The sequence below is a fragment of the Monodelphis domestica genome, chromosome 4 (assembly GCF_027887165.1).
Source record: "Monodelphis domestica isolate mMonDom1 chromosome 4, mMonDom1.pri, whole genome shotgun sequence".
NCBI classification, from domain to species: domain Eukaryota; kingdom Metazoa; phylum Chordata; class Mammalia; order Didelphimorphia; family Didelphidae; genus Monodelphis; species Monodelphis domestica.
This window is the reverse complement of record NC_077230.1, coordinates 10,458,952-10,477,596: the sequence shown is the minus strand read 5'-3', so window position 1 is coordinate 10,477,596 and position 18,645 is coordinate 10,458,952. Positions and strand designations below refer to the sequence as shown.

The window sequence follows — 18,645 nt, the reverse complement described above, 5'->3', positions numbered from 1 at the left end:
TATTAGGTGAGTTGGAAGAATTCTAAATACAAAGAGGGTATGAGAGCGAGTTGATTATGTTGGAATGATATAGAAAAATGGATAGATGAGAAAAAAAGGATGCCTTAGAAAAAGAGGGAAAGTTATTTCACTTTAAGGAGATGCATATTTTAAAACTGATGGGAAAATTGGGGAGGCAATGCTTGAACCTCATTCACATATAATTCAGTTCAAAAAAGGGAAATATATAAAAAATCTAGGTGTGTGGGAAGAGATGGATAAATAAAAAAATAGGATGGAGGGAAATGCAGTTAGGAATGGGAATTGGATAAATTCATCCATAAACAGAAGTGAACAAATTAAAGACCAGGATCCAAGAAGTGTATTTACAAGAAACACACTTGAAACAAACAATAAGGGGCTAGATAACAGAATCCATTATACTTCAGCTGAAGTAAAAAAGGCAGAAATAGCAATCATGATCTCAGACAAAACAAAAGCAAAAATGGACAAAAAGGGCAAGGAAACTATCTTGCCATAAGGAATGATGATGTAATATCAATACTAAACATATAAGTACCAAATGGCATAACAACTAAATTCTTTTTTAAAAAGTTCATTTATTTAATTAATTTAGAATATTTTCCCATGGTTACATTATTCATGTTCTTTCCCTCCCCTCCCATAGTCAACATGTAATTCCACTGGGTTTTACATATGTCATTGATCAAGACCTATTTCCATATTATTAATATTTGCACTGGGGTGATCGTTTAGAGTCTACATCCCCAATCATATCCCCATCGAACTATGTGATCAAGCAATATAACAACTAAATTCTTAAAAGAAAAAGTTAAGGGATCTAGGTGGCTCTGTGGATCGAGAGTCACAGGCCTAGAGATGGGAGGTCCTGAATTCAAACCTGACCTCAGACACTTCCTAACTGTGATCCTGGGCAAGTCACTTAACCCCCATTGTCTAGCCCTACTGCTCTTCTGCCTTGGAACCAATACACAGTATTGATTGTAAGCCAGAAAGGTTTATTTATTTATTTTTTCAATTTAGAGCTTTATTCCAAGGGTTTATTTTTTTAAAAAAGGAAAAGTTAAAATGAAGGGGAAAAAATTAAAGAAGCAAACTGACAATAAAACTCTACTAGTGGAGGACTACATCAAGTTTCTCCTCTCAAAGGTAGATAAATTTAACCATAAAATATATAAGTCAAAAGAGCTAAATAGAATCTTAGAAAAGTTAGATATGGTAGACCTCTGGAAAAAACTGAAGGAATAGAAAAAAATATACATTTTCCCAATCTATATATGGCATCTTCACAAAAATTGATCATGTATTAGGGTATAAAAACTTCAGAACCAAATGGAGAAAAGCAGAAATATTAGCTGTACCTTTTTCAGACCATAATATAAGAAAATTACATTTAATAAAGTACCAAAGGAGGATAGATTAAAAGCTATTTGGAAACTAGTCTTAAAGAATGAATGGGCACAAAAACAAAACATAAAAATAATGAATAATTTTATTAAAGAGAATAACAATGAGACAATATTCCAAAATTTATGGGATACAATCAAAGGAGCACTTAGGGGGAAATTCTATCTTTAAATGTATACACCAATAAGAGACAAAGAGCAAATCAATAAATTGAGAGGGAAACTAAAAAAACTAGAAAAGGAATAAATGTTAAGATCCCCAATTAAACACTAAAATGGAAAGCCTTAAAAATCATAGGAAAAGAAAGAAATCAAAGGAAGAAAAAAAATGCTATTGAACCAATAAATAAAACTAGGAGCTGGTTTTATGAAAACAAACAATAAAATAGATAAAGCACTGGTTAACTTGATTAAAAGAAAACCAAATTACCAGTAACAAAAATGAAAAGGGAGAATGTATCTCTAATGAAGATGAAATTAAGGCATTTAAAGGTGTTATTTTGCCCAATTTTAAGTGAAACAGACATTTTCAAAAATTTAAGCTGTCCAGATTAGCAAAAGAGGAAACATAATACTTAACCATATATTAAAAAAAAAGAAATTGAAGAAGCCATCAATGAATTCTCTAAGAAAAAATGCCTAGGGCCAGCTAGAACCACAAGTGAAACATTTAAGAAACAACTAATCTCAATACTATTTTAAATTATTTGAAAAATTGGATGAAGGAATCTTATCATATTCGTTTTATGACACAAATATGGTCTTGATATTTAAACCAGGGAGAGCAAAAACAGAGAAAGAAAACTATAGACCCATGATGGCAAACCTTTGGTATGTGTCACACATGGCACGCAGAGACCTGTGGGCGGGCATGCCAGGGACCCAGTGCCCCCATCCTTGCAGCACAGAGTTCACCAGAGTTCCTAACTAGAAAGCCAGAGGGAGGAACAACTGGGCTGCTCCCCTTCCCCTCTCTCTAGGCTAACAATATCGCCCTCCCCTTCCCCCCCCCCCCAAGCAGTGGAAGTGCTTCCTCCCTTCCCTGGGTGGAGTAAGGAGGGTGGGTCACAATGCAGCCTGAGTACATACAGATGGCAGAGTCTGCAAGTCTGTGGCAAAGTTAATTCCCCTTGTGTGGAGTGACAAATTAGTGTTATTCTCAAATTTATTAGCAATATTAACATCTCCAAAATGAAAAGCCTAGGACCCCAGTAGGAGTTCCCAAGCAGGTCTCTTCCAGACAGCATCCCTTGCAGGACCAGACTGCCCCACCCCATTCAGAATACAGTATCTTAATTACCTTTGGCCTGAGTGAGACAGAAACAACTGATGTCTTTGCTATGAGAAGCAACCACTGTCTTTAATATGCAAAGTATTGGGGGGATTTGGGGATGCATCTTTTAAGTTTGTACTTTTAAAATGTTCAAAACCATCTAATGATTTAGGCATAAGTTTTATGAACCTGAGGCTAGGCTACTCAACTCTTCACTGTCCTACTGCTCCCTTCCCCAGTTTCTTTCAGGAGCAGCCTAGGCTGCTTAATTGCATTCTTCTTCCCCTCACCTCTGACTAGCCCAGCCTATGCAATTTGCATTCAGATGGGTGCCTGCACCCTCAGGGATCAGTACATAGGTTACAACCTGATACTCCCAACAGGAAGGTAGGAACCTGATGGAGTGAATGTGTCAGGAGGTCATTTAACCTAAGAGTTATATTTTCCTTTAAATAAGGGGTTTTCCGGTAAGCTGGGGCTTTTTTACTTTTTCCCCCCTGGCCACCTTTTTCTTTCTGTCTCAATAATGAGTTGCACCCGGTTCCTTGAATAGCGGCTAAATAGGGTGTACTTTGAAATTTTCAAGGTCCCCTCAATTTCCATTTCACACAGGTTGGGGAAGAGCTAGATCTGAGGGGATCATAGATCACAGCTGGGCACATAACTTGAGGGGAGCCGTGTGGGATTTGGGGATTTGAGCCTCTCCCTCTCCCCAAGCCTGAGGACATGACCTGCCCCCTGCCCAGCAGTCCACTGGGAGTGCTTCCTCCCTCCCCTGGGTTGCTACAGACCAATTTCCTTAATAATAACTGATAAAAAAAATTTAAAAATACTAGCAAGGAGATTTTAGCAATATATCACAATGATCATAGCCTACGATCAGGTGAGATTTATACCAGGAATGTCGGGCTGGTACAATACTAGGAAAACTATCAGTATGACCAACTATATCAGCAACACTACTTTAAATACAAAAATCATGAACACATAAAAAACACTGCAGAAAAAGCCTCTGGCAAAATGTAATACTCAGAAAGCACAGGAAGCAATGGAGCCTTTCCTAAAATGATCAGCTGCATCTTTCTAAAAGCAAGAGCCAACATTATATATAATGGGGATGGAGGGAAGCTAGGCTAGGATCTCTACTATCCCCACTATCATTCAATAGTGTTCTAGAAATGCTAGCTATAACAACAAAACAAGAAAGAGAAATTGAAGGGGTAAATATAGGCAATGAGGAAACAAAAACTATCATTCTTCGCAGATAATGAAAGGATACTTAGAGAACCCAAGAGAATCAACTAACAAACTAGTTGAAACAAGGTTCAACTTTAGCAAAGTTGTTGGATATAAAACAAATTCACATAAATCATCCCTATTTTTAGACATTCTCAACAAAACAGAGCAGCAAGAGATAGAAAGAGAAATTCCATTTAAAATAACCGGGGCAAACTGGGGCAGGTAGGAGGCTCAATGGAAACAGCCATGCCTGGAGATGGGAAGTCTTGGATTCAAACTTGTATTCAGACTTCTTAGCTGTGTGACCTTGGGCAAGTCACTTAACCCTAATTGCCTAGTCATTGCCATTCTTTTGCCAGGGAACTGATACTTGGTATTGATTCTAAGACAGAAGGTAAAGGTTTAAAAATTTTTGAAACTGCAGAAGCATAAAATACTTGGGAATCTACCTGCTAAGACAAACCCAGGAATTATATGAACAGAATTACAAAACATTCTTCACACAAAGATAAACCTAACAATTGGAGAAATATTAAATGTTCACAGGTGGGCTGAGTCAACATAATAAAAATGACAACTCTAAGTTAATTTACTTATTCAGTGCCATACCAATCAAACTACAAAAAATTTATTTTATAAAACTAGAAAAAAATAGTAACAAAAGTCATCTGGAAAAACAAAAGGTCAAGGAATTAATAGGAAAAAATTATGGAAGGTGATCTAAAAGTTCCAGATTTAAAACCATATTACATAGGAGTAATCCTGAAAACAATCTAGTACAGGGCTAAGAAATAGAGTGGTGGATCAGTGGAATAGATCAGTAAGTAATATAAAATAGAGTAAGAATTCAGTATTTGACATAATTTACTAGGAAAACTGGAAAAGAATTTTGGAAAAAACTATAGGCATAGACCAATACTTCATACCATAGTCTTTTAAAATTTTATTTTTATTTTGTTTTACCCTTTTAAAAAGTTTATTTAATTAATTTAGAATGTTTTTCCATGGTTACATGATTCATATTCTTTCCCTTCCCTTTTCCCTCCCCCATCCCGTAGCCAACAAGCAATTCAACTGGGTTTTATGTGCATCATTGATCAAGACCTATTTCCAGATCATTAATGTTTGCAATAGAGTGATCATTTAGAGTCTACATCCCTGATTATATCCCCATCAAACCATATATGATTAAGGAAACATTTTTCTTCTGTGTTTCTACTCCCACAGTTCTTTCTCTGAGTGTGGAGAGCTTCTTTCTTATAAGTCCCCCAGAACTGTCCTGGATCATTGCATTGCTGCTAGTAGAGAAGTCCATTCCGTTTGATTTTTGTGCAACAACGTATCAGTCTCTGTCACACCATATTCTAAGGTAAAGTCAAAATGCGTACATGATTTAAGACAAAGAATAACATTACAAGCAAATTAGGGGAATGTATATAATTGGAACTCTTGTGCCTTTGAACTACATTTCCCAGGAGTCCACTGACTTCCTGTCATTACGTGTTGCTGTAGACTGGAGATAAATAGGGTGATCTTCCGTGGCTGGCTCTTTTTTCGTCCTGGGTTGCAGCTCTGGTGGAGCGGGCTATTCGAATAGGTAGATTAGCCATGGGCATGTGGGACATGTAGTTCAAAGGCACAAGATTCCCAATTACACAGGAAAGTGAAATAATTTACCTATCAGATCCATAAATGAAAAAAATTATAACCAAAGAAGTGTTAGCACTACAAAAAGTAAAATACATAATTTCAATTATATTAAGTTTAAAAGTTTTTGTGTGAACAAATACAATACAATCAAGATTAAAAGGGAAGCAGAAATCTGGGGGAAATTTTTATAACAAGTGTCTCGGATAAAAGGCCTAGTTTCTTAAATACATAGAGAACTGGGTCAAATTTAGAATAAAAGTCATTCCCCAATTGATAAATGGCTAAAGGAGATGGACTGGCAGTTTTCATAAAAAAATCAAAGCTATCTACAGTCATATTAAAAAAATATTCTGGATAACTATTGATTAGAGAAATGCAAATTAAAACACTTCTTAGATACTACCTTACACATATCAGTTTGGTTAACATGCCAGAATGGGAAAATAACAACTGTGGGAGGGGATGTGGGAAAATTGGTACACAAATGGACTATTGATAGAGTTTTGAATTAGTCTAACCATTCCAGAGAACAATTTGGAATTAGTGCCAAAAGCTTTAAAATTGGTGAAACCTTTTGATGAAGCAATACCACTACCAGGTCTGTACCCCAAAAAGATTAAAGAAAAGGGAAAGGTCCTGTTTACACAAAAATATTTATACCAGTTCTTTTTTGGTAACAATAAATGTGAAATTAAAGGGATTGTATATCAGTTGGGGAATGGCTAAATGAGTTGTGGTATTTGGTTGGAATGGAATACAATTGTACTATATAAAACAACAAGGATGGTTTCAGAAAAACCTGGAAAACTTACATGAACTGATGCAAAGTGAAGTGAGCAGAACCAGGGCACTGAACATAGCAATAGCAATATTTTAATGATTATCAACTATGAAAGACTCAGCTACTCTGATTAATATAATGATCCAAAACAATTCCAAAGGAACCATGATGAAAAATGCTATCCACCTCCACAGAGAAAACTGATGAACTCTGAATGCTGACTGAAGCATACAATAGAAAAATTTATTTGTTTTATTTTGTTTTCTTTGGCAACATGGCTAATATATAAATATGTTTTGCATGATTCCACATGTATAATCTAATTCAAACAGCTTGCCTTGGCATGGAGGGGGGGATTGGAGGGAGGGAAGGAGAGAATTTAGAACTCAAAATTTTAAAAGATGATTGTTAAAGAATTTTTAAAACACATAATTATTAAATATTTAATGAAATAGATAAAAATAACTTTAAAAATAAATTAAAATAATTTAAAAAAATTAAAAAAAATAAAAGAATTTAAAAATGAATTAACAGCTTAGCAGAAGAGGTATATAACCTTCCACAAGCAACAAACTTCCTATAAATTAGAATGGTTCTATGAAGCTACAAAAAATAGTAAAACTAAAAAGGCTTTTAAAAAAATGTATAAGGTATCTCATAAATGAAAAAAACCTAATCTCAAAAGCAGACTGAGGAGAAAAAAATAAGCACCATATTACTTGAACACAATGACTAAAAAAGAGCCTGGACATCTTATTTCAAGAAACTTTAAAAGAAAACTGTCCATATTTCTTAGTACCAGAAAACTAAGTAGAAATAGAAGGAATACACTGGTGACCTCTTAAAAGAAACTTCCAAATGCCAACTCAGGAACATTATAGTCAAAATTCAGAGCTTCCAGGTCAAAGAAGAATTACTGCAAATAGACAGAAATAATTCAAGTACAGAGAAATCACAACCAGGATTGGACATAACTAAGAAGTCACTATTACATAGGAAAAAACAACTTGGAATATAATTTTCTAGAAGGCAAACAGGCTTCCAGTAAAAAATTAATTACTCTGGAAAACTAAATATAATTCTTCAAGGAGGTAATGATGCTTTCTTGAAGGACCACAACTTTGAGTAAGAGAAACATAAAAAGGGAAAAATGCATGATAAAGGCCTAAATAAGATTAAAACTGCTTACACTGAATCTGTTAAGATATGACATGTCACCTCTAAATGCTTATCATCAAAGAATACAGAGGGACTTTAATTAGATAAGCATTGGAAGTGATTCAGTTATGAGACGATTTTAAGAACAGAAAGAGAAAGGAACAGGAATATAATCAAGGTAGGGGGGTAGGAGGAGAAAGTTTAGGGAAAATTATCTCAAATAAACAGAGTGCATAAATAAACATCTTATATAAACTAGGATGGAATAAGATGGGAATAGAATAGCTGAAACTTGTACCTCACTCTCATCTGAACTGATCAAAAGAGGGAAAAATCCACCAACTCACAAAGTTGGGTACAATAATACATTTTACTCAATGAGGTAATGAGAGGAAGGGAGAAGGGGAAACTAGAAGCCTGTAGATTAAGAAAGAGATTAATTCTAAACAAAATAACTCTTAAAGATATGCAAATATATTTATAACTCTTTTTGAGCTAGTAAAATATAGAAATCCAAAAAGGTATTTGTGAATTGTGTAAAGGTTCAACAAGCTATAAGATGGCACACTCTGGTGCTATAAGAAATGATGAAGGGGATGGTTTGAGAGAGGCCTAGAAAGAGTTTTATGAGCTGATGAATGAAGTAAGAACCAGGAGAAAAATGTATACAAGGACAACAATATTGAAAGTATAATCAATGGTGAAAAATCTCAGAACTTTGATCAGCATAATGACCAACCAAGAATCCAAAGGACTAATGAATAAAACGTGCTACCCACCTCTTGATAGAGAGGTGAAAGACTCAGAGCACAGAATGAGATGGCCACAGAATGGTCAGTGTGGAAATTTGTTTTTCTTGACTACATGTTTGTAATAAGATTTTGTTTTTCCATTCATTCTGCTGGGGGGATATGGAATAGTAGATTTTTGCTGATTGAAAAACACAGAGAGGCGGAGTCAAGACGGCGGCACAGAGGCAGCAAACATTAAGACCTCTGAAAACCCTTCCTTACCGATTGCAAACTAAATGCTCCTAGGGGACTAAAAATCAAACTGAACAACAAGACAGAGCCAAGGAACCCTCCTGCTGGACTCAACTTAAAAGGTACGCCCCCAAAATCCGGAATTCAAGAACACTCTGGTTTAAGGGGAATAAAGAAGTAAGGTCTTGGGACCCCTCCCCCACCTAGAACACTAAGCCTCCAGCAGCAGCTGGAACCTCTGGGTGGGCAAAGGCGCTGGTCTGGAGGGAGTACCTTGCAGCAAAGCTGTGCCAGGCTCAGAGCATCCAACACAGGTAGCAGGAAGCAGATAAAGAAGAAAGGCAGAGCAGGAGGCATAGTTGCAACAGGGAAGACACTCCATATTGCCCCCACCCCCAGATTTTGGCCCCAGGGCACATCCAGCAACCCACCCTGACTTAATCCCATCAAAGCTTCCAGAGGACAGAGAAGCTCAAGCTCCAACACACCCCTCCCCCACAGGCTGCACTGAGAGATTTACTGACAAAACTCCAAGGGTGAAGGTGGAAAGAAAAGCCCCCCCCCCCCCCCCCCAAGAGGAGCAAGAGCTCAGCCAACAGCAGGGGGTAAGGAAGGGGTAAATATGAGCAAACAACAGAAAAAGAAAAAAGAAATTACAATCAACAGCTTCTATACAGGCAATGAACAAAGAGCAAATGGAACAGAGAAGGATGAGGGAACTCCAAGCAAAAAAACAGAAAACCCAGCAAATTGGATATAGGCTCCAGAAGAACTCAAAATACAATTCAAAACACAATTAAGAGAGGCTGCAAACAACTTTAAAAGCAAGAAAAGTCATCTGGAAACAGAAAACAGTGTCTTGAAAGTCAAAATTAATCAGCTTGAAAACGAGGCAAAGGAGATGAAAGAGGAGGCAAAGAAGATGAAAGATGACCTCCAAAGAAAATCAGACCAGAAGGATGATGACCAAAAAGCCAGGGATGAAATCCAGTCTTTAAGAATCAGAATACAACAACTAGAATTAAGTGGTCTCACAAGGCAGCAGGACACTATAAAACAAAATCCAAAAAATGAAAAAATTGAGGAAAATATGAAACATCTCATTCACTAAACAGTAGATTTAGAAAATTGTTCCAGGAAAGACAACTTAAGAATCATTGGTCTACTGGATGACCATGACAAAAGAAAAAGCCAAACATCATACTACAGGAAATTGTCCAAGAAAACTGCTCCAATATTCTAGAACAAGAGGGAAAAGTGGAGATTGAAAGAATCCACAGATCACCTCCTGTACTTAATCCCACCTGACAACAACCAGGAATGTTATAGCCAAATTCAAGAACTATCAGGCCAAGGAAAAAATATTACAAGCTGTTAAGAAGAAGTCATTCAGATACCATGGAACCACAGTGAGGATAACACAGGATCTGACTGCATCTACACTGAAGGACCGAAAGGCATACAATATGATATTCTGGAAAGCAAGGGAACTAGGTCTACAACCAAAAATCAACTACCCAGCAAAAGTGACCATATTCTTACAGGGGAAAGTATGATCATTTAACAAAACAGAAGAATTCCAAGCATTTGTAAAGAAAAGACCAGACCTGAACAGAAAATTTGATGCCCAAGCACAGAACTCAAGAGAATCATCAAAAGGTAATTAAAAAAGAGAGAAAAAAGAAAAAAACAAAACACCTTTTTTTTTTTTAAGAGACCCAATAAGTTAAAATGATATGTAACCCTATAAGAAAAGAGGTCATTGGTAACTCTTAAAAATTGTTACTATCACCTGGGCAGCTAAAAGAATTACACTTGGGGGCAGCTGGGTAGTTCAGTGGATTGAGAGCCAGGCCTAGAGACAGGAGGTCCTAGGTTCAAATCTGACCTCAGACACTTCCCAGCTGTGTGACCCTGGGCAAGTCACTTGACCCCCATTGCCTAGCCTTTACCACTCTTCTGCCTTGGAACCAATGCACAGTATTGACTCCAAGACTGAAGGTAAGGGTTTATTAAAAAAAAAAAAAAAAGAATTACACTTAGAGGGAACAGTGACAAACTGTATAGGATGAAATGACAAGACATAAATATGTATATAGATATATGTATGCATAAACAAACACACACACACAACTAGAGCTAAAAAAAGAGAGGTTGATACAAAAAGAAATTGGAAAAGAAACAAAAGGGGGTAAATTTATATGTCACAAAGAAGCTCATGGCGGGAGGGGGGAGAACATCGATACACTGGAAGGGTAAAGAGGTTGGAGATAGGAAATATTCAACTCTTACATGCATTGAAATTGACCCAAAGAGGGAAGAACAATTCAATCCATTGGGGCAGAAAATAGATTTGTGCCCTATAGAGAAGTAGAAGGGTAACAAATGGACTGGTCAGGAGGGAAGCAGTAAAAGGGAGGGAGAGGGTGGGGAGGTAGTTTAAAAAGACCGCAAAGAAAATAAGGGGGGAATAAGAAGGGAGGGAGGGTAGAAAGGGAAGTAAAATAAGGGTGGGAACTAGGGGGGCCAATTAAAAACAAAACATTGGTATAGAAGGAAATAGTGAACGAAGAAAAAGCAGGACTAGGAATAGAAATCAAAATGCTGGGAAATACAGCTGGTAATCATAACTCTGAATGTGAATGGAATGAACTCACCCATAAAACACAAGCAAATAGCAGAGTGTATTAGAACCCTAAACCCTACCATATGCTGTCTACAAAAAACACACGAGGAAGGTAGATACACAAAGGGTAAGAGGATGGAGCCAAATCTATTGGGCATCAACTGATAAAAAGAATGCAGGAGTCCCAATCATGATATATGACAAAGCCAAAGTAAAAATAGATCTAGTCAAAAGAGACAAGGAAAGTAATTATAACCTGATAAAAGTCAGTATAGACAACGAGGAAATATCAGGACTCAACATGTATGTACCGAATGGCAGAGCATCCACATTTCTAAAGGAGAAACTAGTGGAGCTCAAGGATGAAATAGATAGAAAAACTATACTAGTGGGGGACCTGAACCTTCCTCTATCTGAACTAGATGAATCAAACCAAAAAATAAATAAGAGAAGTGAATGAAATCTTAGAAAAATTAAGTTAGTAGATATGTGGAGAAAAATAAATAGGGACAAAAAGGAATACACCTTCTTTTCAGCAGCACATGGTATATTCACAAAGATTGACCATGTATTAGGGCACAAAAACATTGCAAACAAGTGCAAAAGAACAGAAATAATAAGAAGGAGTTCTACCAAATTCCTTTTACGACACAAATATGGTACCTATTCCAAAGCCAGGCAGGTCATGACCAACCTCCTCAATGAATATAGATGCAAAAATCTTAAATAGAACACTAGCAAAAAGACTCCAGCAAGTGATGAGGGTATTCACTATGACCAGATAGGATTCATACCAGGAATGCAAGGATGGTTCAATATTAGGAAAACCATCCACAAAATTGACCATATTAACAAGCAAACTGACAAAAATCACATGATTATCTCAATAGATGCAGAAAAAGCCTTTGACAAAATACAACACTCATTCCTATTGAAAACACTAGAAAACGTAGGAATAGAAGGGTCGTTCCAAAAAAAAAAATAAACAGTATATATCTAAAACCATCAGCAAACATTATCTGCAATTGGGACAAAATAGAAGCCTTCCCAATAAGATCAGGAGTGAAACAAGGATGCCCATTATCACCTCTACTATTTAACATTGTACTAGAAAGACGAGCTGTAGCAATTAGAGAAGAAAAAAGAAATTGAAGGTATTAAAATAGGCAATGAGGAGATTAAACTGTCATTCTTTGCAGATGACAGGATGATCTACTTAAAGAATCCTAGAGAATCAACCAAAAAGCTAGTGGAAGTAATCAACAACTTTAGCAAAGTGGCAGGATACAAATTAAACCCACATAAGTCATCAGCATTTCTATATATCTCCAACACATCTCAGCAGCAAGAATTACAAAGAGAAATTCCATTTAAAATCACCGTAGACAATATGAAATACTTAGGAATCTATCTGCTGAGACAAACACAGGAACACAACTACAAAACACTCCCCACACAATTAAAACTAGATCTAAACAATTGGAAAAACACCGTCTGCTCATGGGTAGGACGAATTAACATAATAAAAATGACAATCCTACCCAAATTAATTTGCTTATTTAGTGCCATACCCCATTGAACTACCAAAAATCCTTTTTTCTGATTTAGAAAAAACCATAACAAAGTTCATTTGGAAGAACAAAAGATCAAGGATATCCAGGGAAATCATGAAAAAAAAAATGCAAAGGAAGGAGGACTTACAGTTCCAGATCTCAAACTATACTATAAAGCAGTGGTCATCAAAACAATTTGGTACTACTAAGAGACAGAAAGGAGGATCAGTGGAACAGACTTTGGATAAGTGACCTCAGCAAGACAGTATATGACAAGTCCAAAGATCCCAGCTTTTCGGACAAAAATCCACTATTTGATAAAAACTGCTGGGAAAATTGGAAGACAGTATCGGAGAGATAAGATTTGGATCAACATCTCACACCCTACACCAAGATAAACTCAGAATGGGCGAATGACTTGAATATAAAGAAGGAAACCATAAGCAAATTAGGTGAACACAGAATAGTATACTTGTCAGATCTCTGGGAAAGACTTTAAAACCAAGCAAGAGCTAGAAAAAAAAAATCACAAAATATGAAATCAGTAATTTTGATTACATCAAATTAAAAAAGTTTTTGTACAAACAAAACTAATGTAATCAAAATTAGAAGGGAAGCAACAAACTGGGAAACAATCTTCATAACAAAAACCTCTGACAAAGGTCTAATTACTCAAATTTATAAAGAGCTAAATCAATAGTACAAAAAAATATCAAGCCATTCCTCAATTGATAAATGGGCAAGGGACATGAATAGGCAATTTTTCAGTTAAAGAAATCAAAACTATTAATAAGCATATAAAAAGTGCTCTAAATCTCTTATAATCAGAGAGATGCAAATTAAAACAACTCTGAGGTATCACCTCACACCTAGCAGATTGGCTAACATGACAGCAAAGGAAAGTAATGAATGTTGGAGGGGATGTGGCAAAGTCAGGACATTTAATGCATTGCTGGTGGAGTTGTGAATGGATCCAACCATTCTGGAGGGCAATCTGGAACTATGCCCAAAGGGTGATAAAAGAGTGTCTGCCCTTTGATCCAGCCATAGCACTGCTGGGTTTATACCCCAGAGATAATAAGGAAAAAGACATGTACAAGAATATTCATAGCTGCGCTCTTTGTGATGGTCAAAAATTGGAAAACGAGGGGATGCCCTTCAATTGGGGAATGGCTGAACAAATTGTGGTATATGTTGGTGATGGAATACTATTGTGCTAAAAGGAATAATAAAGTGGAGGAATTCCATGGAGACTGGAACAACCTCCAGGAAGTGATGCAGAGTGAGAGGAGCAGAACCAGGAAAACATTGTACACAGAGACTGATACACTGTGGTACAGTTGAATGTAATGGACTTCTCCATTAGTGGCAATGCAGTGATCCTGAACAACTTGGAGGAATCTCTGAGAAAAAAAAATTATCCACATTCAGAGGAAAAACTGTGGGAGTAGAAATGCAGAAGAACAACAACTGCTTGACTACATGGGTCAAGGGGATATGATTGGGGATGTAGACTCTAAATGATCATCCTAGTGCAAAACAACAACATGGAAATAGGTTCTGGTCAAGGATATATGTAATACCCATTGAAATTCCATGTAGGCTGTGGGAAGGGCGGGGGGAGGGGAAGGAGGGAAATAATGTGATTCTTGTAACCAAAGAATAATGTTCTAAATTGACTAAATAAATTAAATTTTTTTTAAATGGCAAAAAAAAAAATACATTTAATTTTTTTAATACCTAAATGAAAGGAAGTTCAGAAAGAAATACAAGAAAGAACAGCATAAAACAGCCTAAATTTATTATATACTTTTAACAAATTCAAAATGCATATAAGATATCTGCAATCTCATATACATTTATTTTGTTTTTTTCATATTCATTTGTTGGTATTTGCCAAATTCAGAATAACAACAAAAACACATATTTTTAAAATGAAGTGAAACCAAAGTAGATTAATTAGTATAGTTTGAAGACATTCATCTGTGGATCTTTCATTTCAAAGGATATTTTCAGTGGCATCTGGAGGGAGGCTAAAGGCAAGATTGAAAAGCAAAAAAACATTTCTTTGTATTTTTCTACCCCCCTTTCTCTATCCTTATCCACTTCTTTGGGCCCAATGCTAGCTAAGCCCTGTCACTGTCATTCTTCCTACCACTTTTCCCCTAAAGTGCTCCACATTCCAAAGTGATCTATGGTATAACAGAAAAGAACAAGAAGACCTAGGTTCAAATCCAAGCTCTCATGTTTATTACACCTCAGGCAAGTGACTTGACCTTCCTGGGCTTCAGTTTCTGCAACTATAAAACACTGAAGTTGGAACTAAGTATCTTCTGTGTCCCTTACCAGTTTAAATCTATGACTCTGTAATACTCTTCCAGTGATGCTGACAATTCTGGTCCAATTTCTCTCCCTGCATTAAAACAGGTATTAGTCATCCTGGTTAAGTCTGTCCTAGATGGGTCCTCATATGACAAGTAGACTCCTTCCACAATTTCCCTATTCAACCCAAAGTAAGAAATAGTATCTCACCTGTAAGAGAGGTTTGTCTTGCATCCACATACAGTAGAATAGCCCTTTCCATATTTTTAGCAATTCTTCATGATTGAAACCACCTAAACAAAAGCAAAAATGGCATTTAAATCACAACAGTCCAAACTTTCATTAAAGAAAAAATTAAAATTCAGAAACTGCATACATGTACCACCAAAGTAACAGTTTCATAAAAGCAACAGGTTCATAAAAGAATACAGCAGGATTTCAAAATGTCAGTTTCTTAGGTAGCTCGAAGCCATAATGAATAGAGGGTTAGACTAGGCATGAAGAAGATCCCAACTTTGAATTTGACTTGAGATTACTATCTGACTTCACCTTACTAGTAACGCTATTAAAGATTACCCTAAACAAGTCACTTAACCTTTCCTCATCTGTAAAATGGGATAATACCTCACACAATCAAATGCAATAATACATCGAAAGCTCTTTGAACACCTTAAGTTATATAAATTTTGACTATTTTCTTCTATGTTTACAAACAAATAGAATTCATTAGAGAACCATTTTCATACTCCCCACTCCAAGATGATCTCAAATTCATTCGGAATACAAATTTAAGGTTTAGTTAGAATAATTAGCTACATGGGGGGGGTAGTAATGTTATCCCAGAGTCCTGTCTGACATTACTACATGATTATATTAAATGACCATATTAAATACAGCAGAATGATCTTTTGGAAGAGCCCCTCTGCATTTGGGGCTAATTTAAATTCAGGAAATCAAGTTCAATTCAAATATTAAATACTTAACCCAGATCAAACTGCTTACCAGTTTTGGGAAGGGGGAGGGAAGAGAGACAATCTGGATCATGTAACTTCAGCAAATTTAAGTGGGAAAGTATTATCACATATAATTGATAAAATAATTTGGTTGATAATTCATTATTAAAAAAACATTAAATACTTATTACATGCAAAATACTTAAGTGCTAAAATACAAAGACAAGCTGTTCCAGTGGAGAGATTATAGTCTTTTGAAGACATTATAGGAACACAGGTAAGTATAAGCAGGGCAAAGGCTGACGTGCTCCAAAAAGATCTGAGGAGGTACTGAACACTAACAATTGAGAATAAGAGCAAAGACTTCACAGAAGAGGTGGCATCTATGCTATAACTTGAAAGTTAAGACTCAAAAACGTTTCAGTGATACTCCCTTCTGTGTCACTATCACTATCCTCACACTTCATCCCAAATCCGAAAGGCAGAATTGAGGAGAGAATGCATTCCAACACAGAGAAACAGACTAGAGATAGAGATGAAACATTTATGAAATGCCAGTTAAACTCGGGGACACAAAACACAATGTGGCAATGTCCGATCCCAAGCAGCTTACATTTTGATGCAAGCACATAACACAAAAGGGAGTCAATGACGTGGTAAGAAAGAGAGCAGCATCATTGATGGAGCCAGTGGTAGGAAGGGAGGTAAAGACCTCATTGGTTCTAGGCTAGATAAATAAAAAACCCAACGGTCAGGACCCAGGAGTTATTTATTTATCCTGTATCCTTTTTGTACACGGTTGTTTTGCATGTTGAGTTTTCCCCCACTCCCTTTGGACTGTAAACTTCTTGGGATCAGGGACAGGTTTTTTAGTTTAGTTTTGTTTTGCCACTGACTGTATTCCGAAGAACAGAACCTGGAACACAGTAGGGGCTTAATCAATGCTTACTGGCTGTCTGATTTTAAATCGCCACTTTATGATTCTTGTGTAGTAAATCACATTTTTCCCCCATTAGAAAACCAATTAAAAAATGAGCATCAATTTTTATCTTACTAGTCTGTGACGCCACCTGTATTTTAGAAAACGGGTACCAGTATGCTGAGGTGAGCCGTTTCTCGTGTTCCCAAGACATCCTCACCTCACAGATTCGAAACTAAAAGAATACTGATTGGAAAGGGAGATCGGAACACGCGGGCTCTATTCCTAACACCGCAGCTCTGTAACTAACATGAATTTAGAATAAAGTCACTTTACCCTTTGGGGGTCTCCGCACGCAACCTAAGAGGGTGAACTATAGCCTTACAATAAGAGCTTAAGTTAAGCATCCGTAACCGGGTCACAAAAGTGCCAAAACCAAAACAACGGGTCAGAGGATGGGGATCCAGGGCTCCCTGGCCACTGGGGAAGGCTCAGCCTCTCCTCCGATCCACGAGCTCCACGTGGGTGACTTCAGCACCCTCTCTCTCTCCGTCGCCCCCCCCACCCCCTGCCTTCTTTCTGTCCTGTCCTCCCTCCCTCCAACCCCCCCCAAAGCTCCCTCCGCGGCTTCGGTCCACCACATCCCCTCAGCCTTCCCTGCGGGGGTCCGGACCACGTGCCGCCGCTGTTCAGGCTCACTGAAGGCCCCACCTGAGGCTGCTCCCGTCTTGGCCCGGATGTATCTCCGGAGCTTCCTCACTGCACGGTCTCGGATCGTTTTCTCGTTGCCGGCTAGTCGCTGCGCTAGCTGTATTTCAGCAGGAAGCTCCAGCCCGGGAGACATGATGGCAAACACTTCACAGCATTCACTGCCGTTAGGACCGGGCTCGACTAAGAAAGCGGCGCAGCAAAGACGTCACAACGGCACAGGCGCAACGTCACGTGGGAAAGTGAGAGCGCCACCACCGAGGCGGCGTTCGAAGCGTGGAACTGCAGTCTGAGCGGGAAGAGGCGGGACTTGGGGAGGCTAAATTTATTCCTTTGTTTACCAGCAGATTCTGGTACTGGTTTACTGCATCCCTATTGTAGAGATTACGGTCTTTATACCTGAGCCGCCAGTCTCATTTTTCCACCTGCAAGCAGCTTCAGGAAGTGCTGTAAATTTCCAGGACAACCCATTACTGGCTTAGCGATAATGGAACAAAGCCTCGGTACTAGCACGATGTTTTTTGTTGGTTTTTTTTTTGGAAGAAAAAACCTTTTTTTAAAAAAAATTCATACCTTCTGTCTTGGTATCAATTCCAAGGCAGAAGAGCAGCAGGGGCCAGGGTCACACAGCTAGGAAGTGTCGAGGTTCTTAATTTTTGTTAATTGAACTGGAATTCCCCAATATAGTCACCCTAAAGGCTTCCTTCAGAAAATCTTAGCGCTAGGGCCAGCTCATTAAAATTCCCCATTATCAACTGTATCTAATTTTAAAAGGAGTTATTAAATTGAACCTCTCAGGGCCCTTCCCTCGTGATCCCAGATCATAGGATCATAGATTTGGAATACTAACTCAAATTATATCTCTTCTTCAAGCCACGTTTATTTATTAGGGAATGACTTTTGTATGTTTATATACACATATCCACATATGGATGTATTGCTTTATTACAACGGGAAGCTAGATGGCTCAATGGGTAGAGGAGCTGGATTCAGGAAGACTCATTTTCCTTGTTGAAAGTCACTTTAAGTCCTATTTACTTCAGTTTCCTGATC

General features: G+C 37.5%; 1 protein-coding gene across 1 annotated transcript in view; it reads right to left on the bottom strand.

The window, feature by feature from the left end:
* RRP1 (ribosomal RNA processing 1) overlaps positions 1-17,831 on the bottom strand; it is a 37,468-nt gene extending 19,637 nt beyond the window's left edge. The window contains exons 1-2 of the mRNA XM_007493210.3: positions 17,596-17,831; positions 15,223-15,305 (exon numbers count right to left, since the gene is read on the bottom strand). Coding sequence (XP_007493272.2) covers positions 15,223-15,305; positions 17,596-17,728 — 216 coding nt within the window. The 5' untranslated portion in view covers positions 17,729-17,831. The remainder of the gene's footprint in view (positions 1-15,222; positions 15,306-17,595) is intronic.
* Positions 17,832-18,645: the final 814 nt, after the last annotated feature.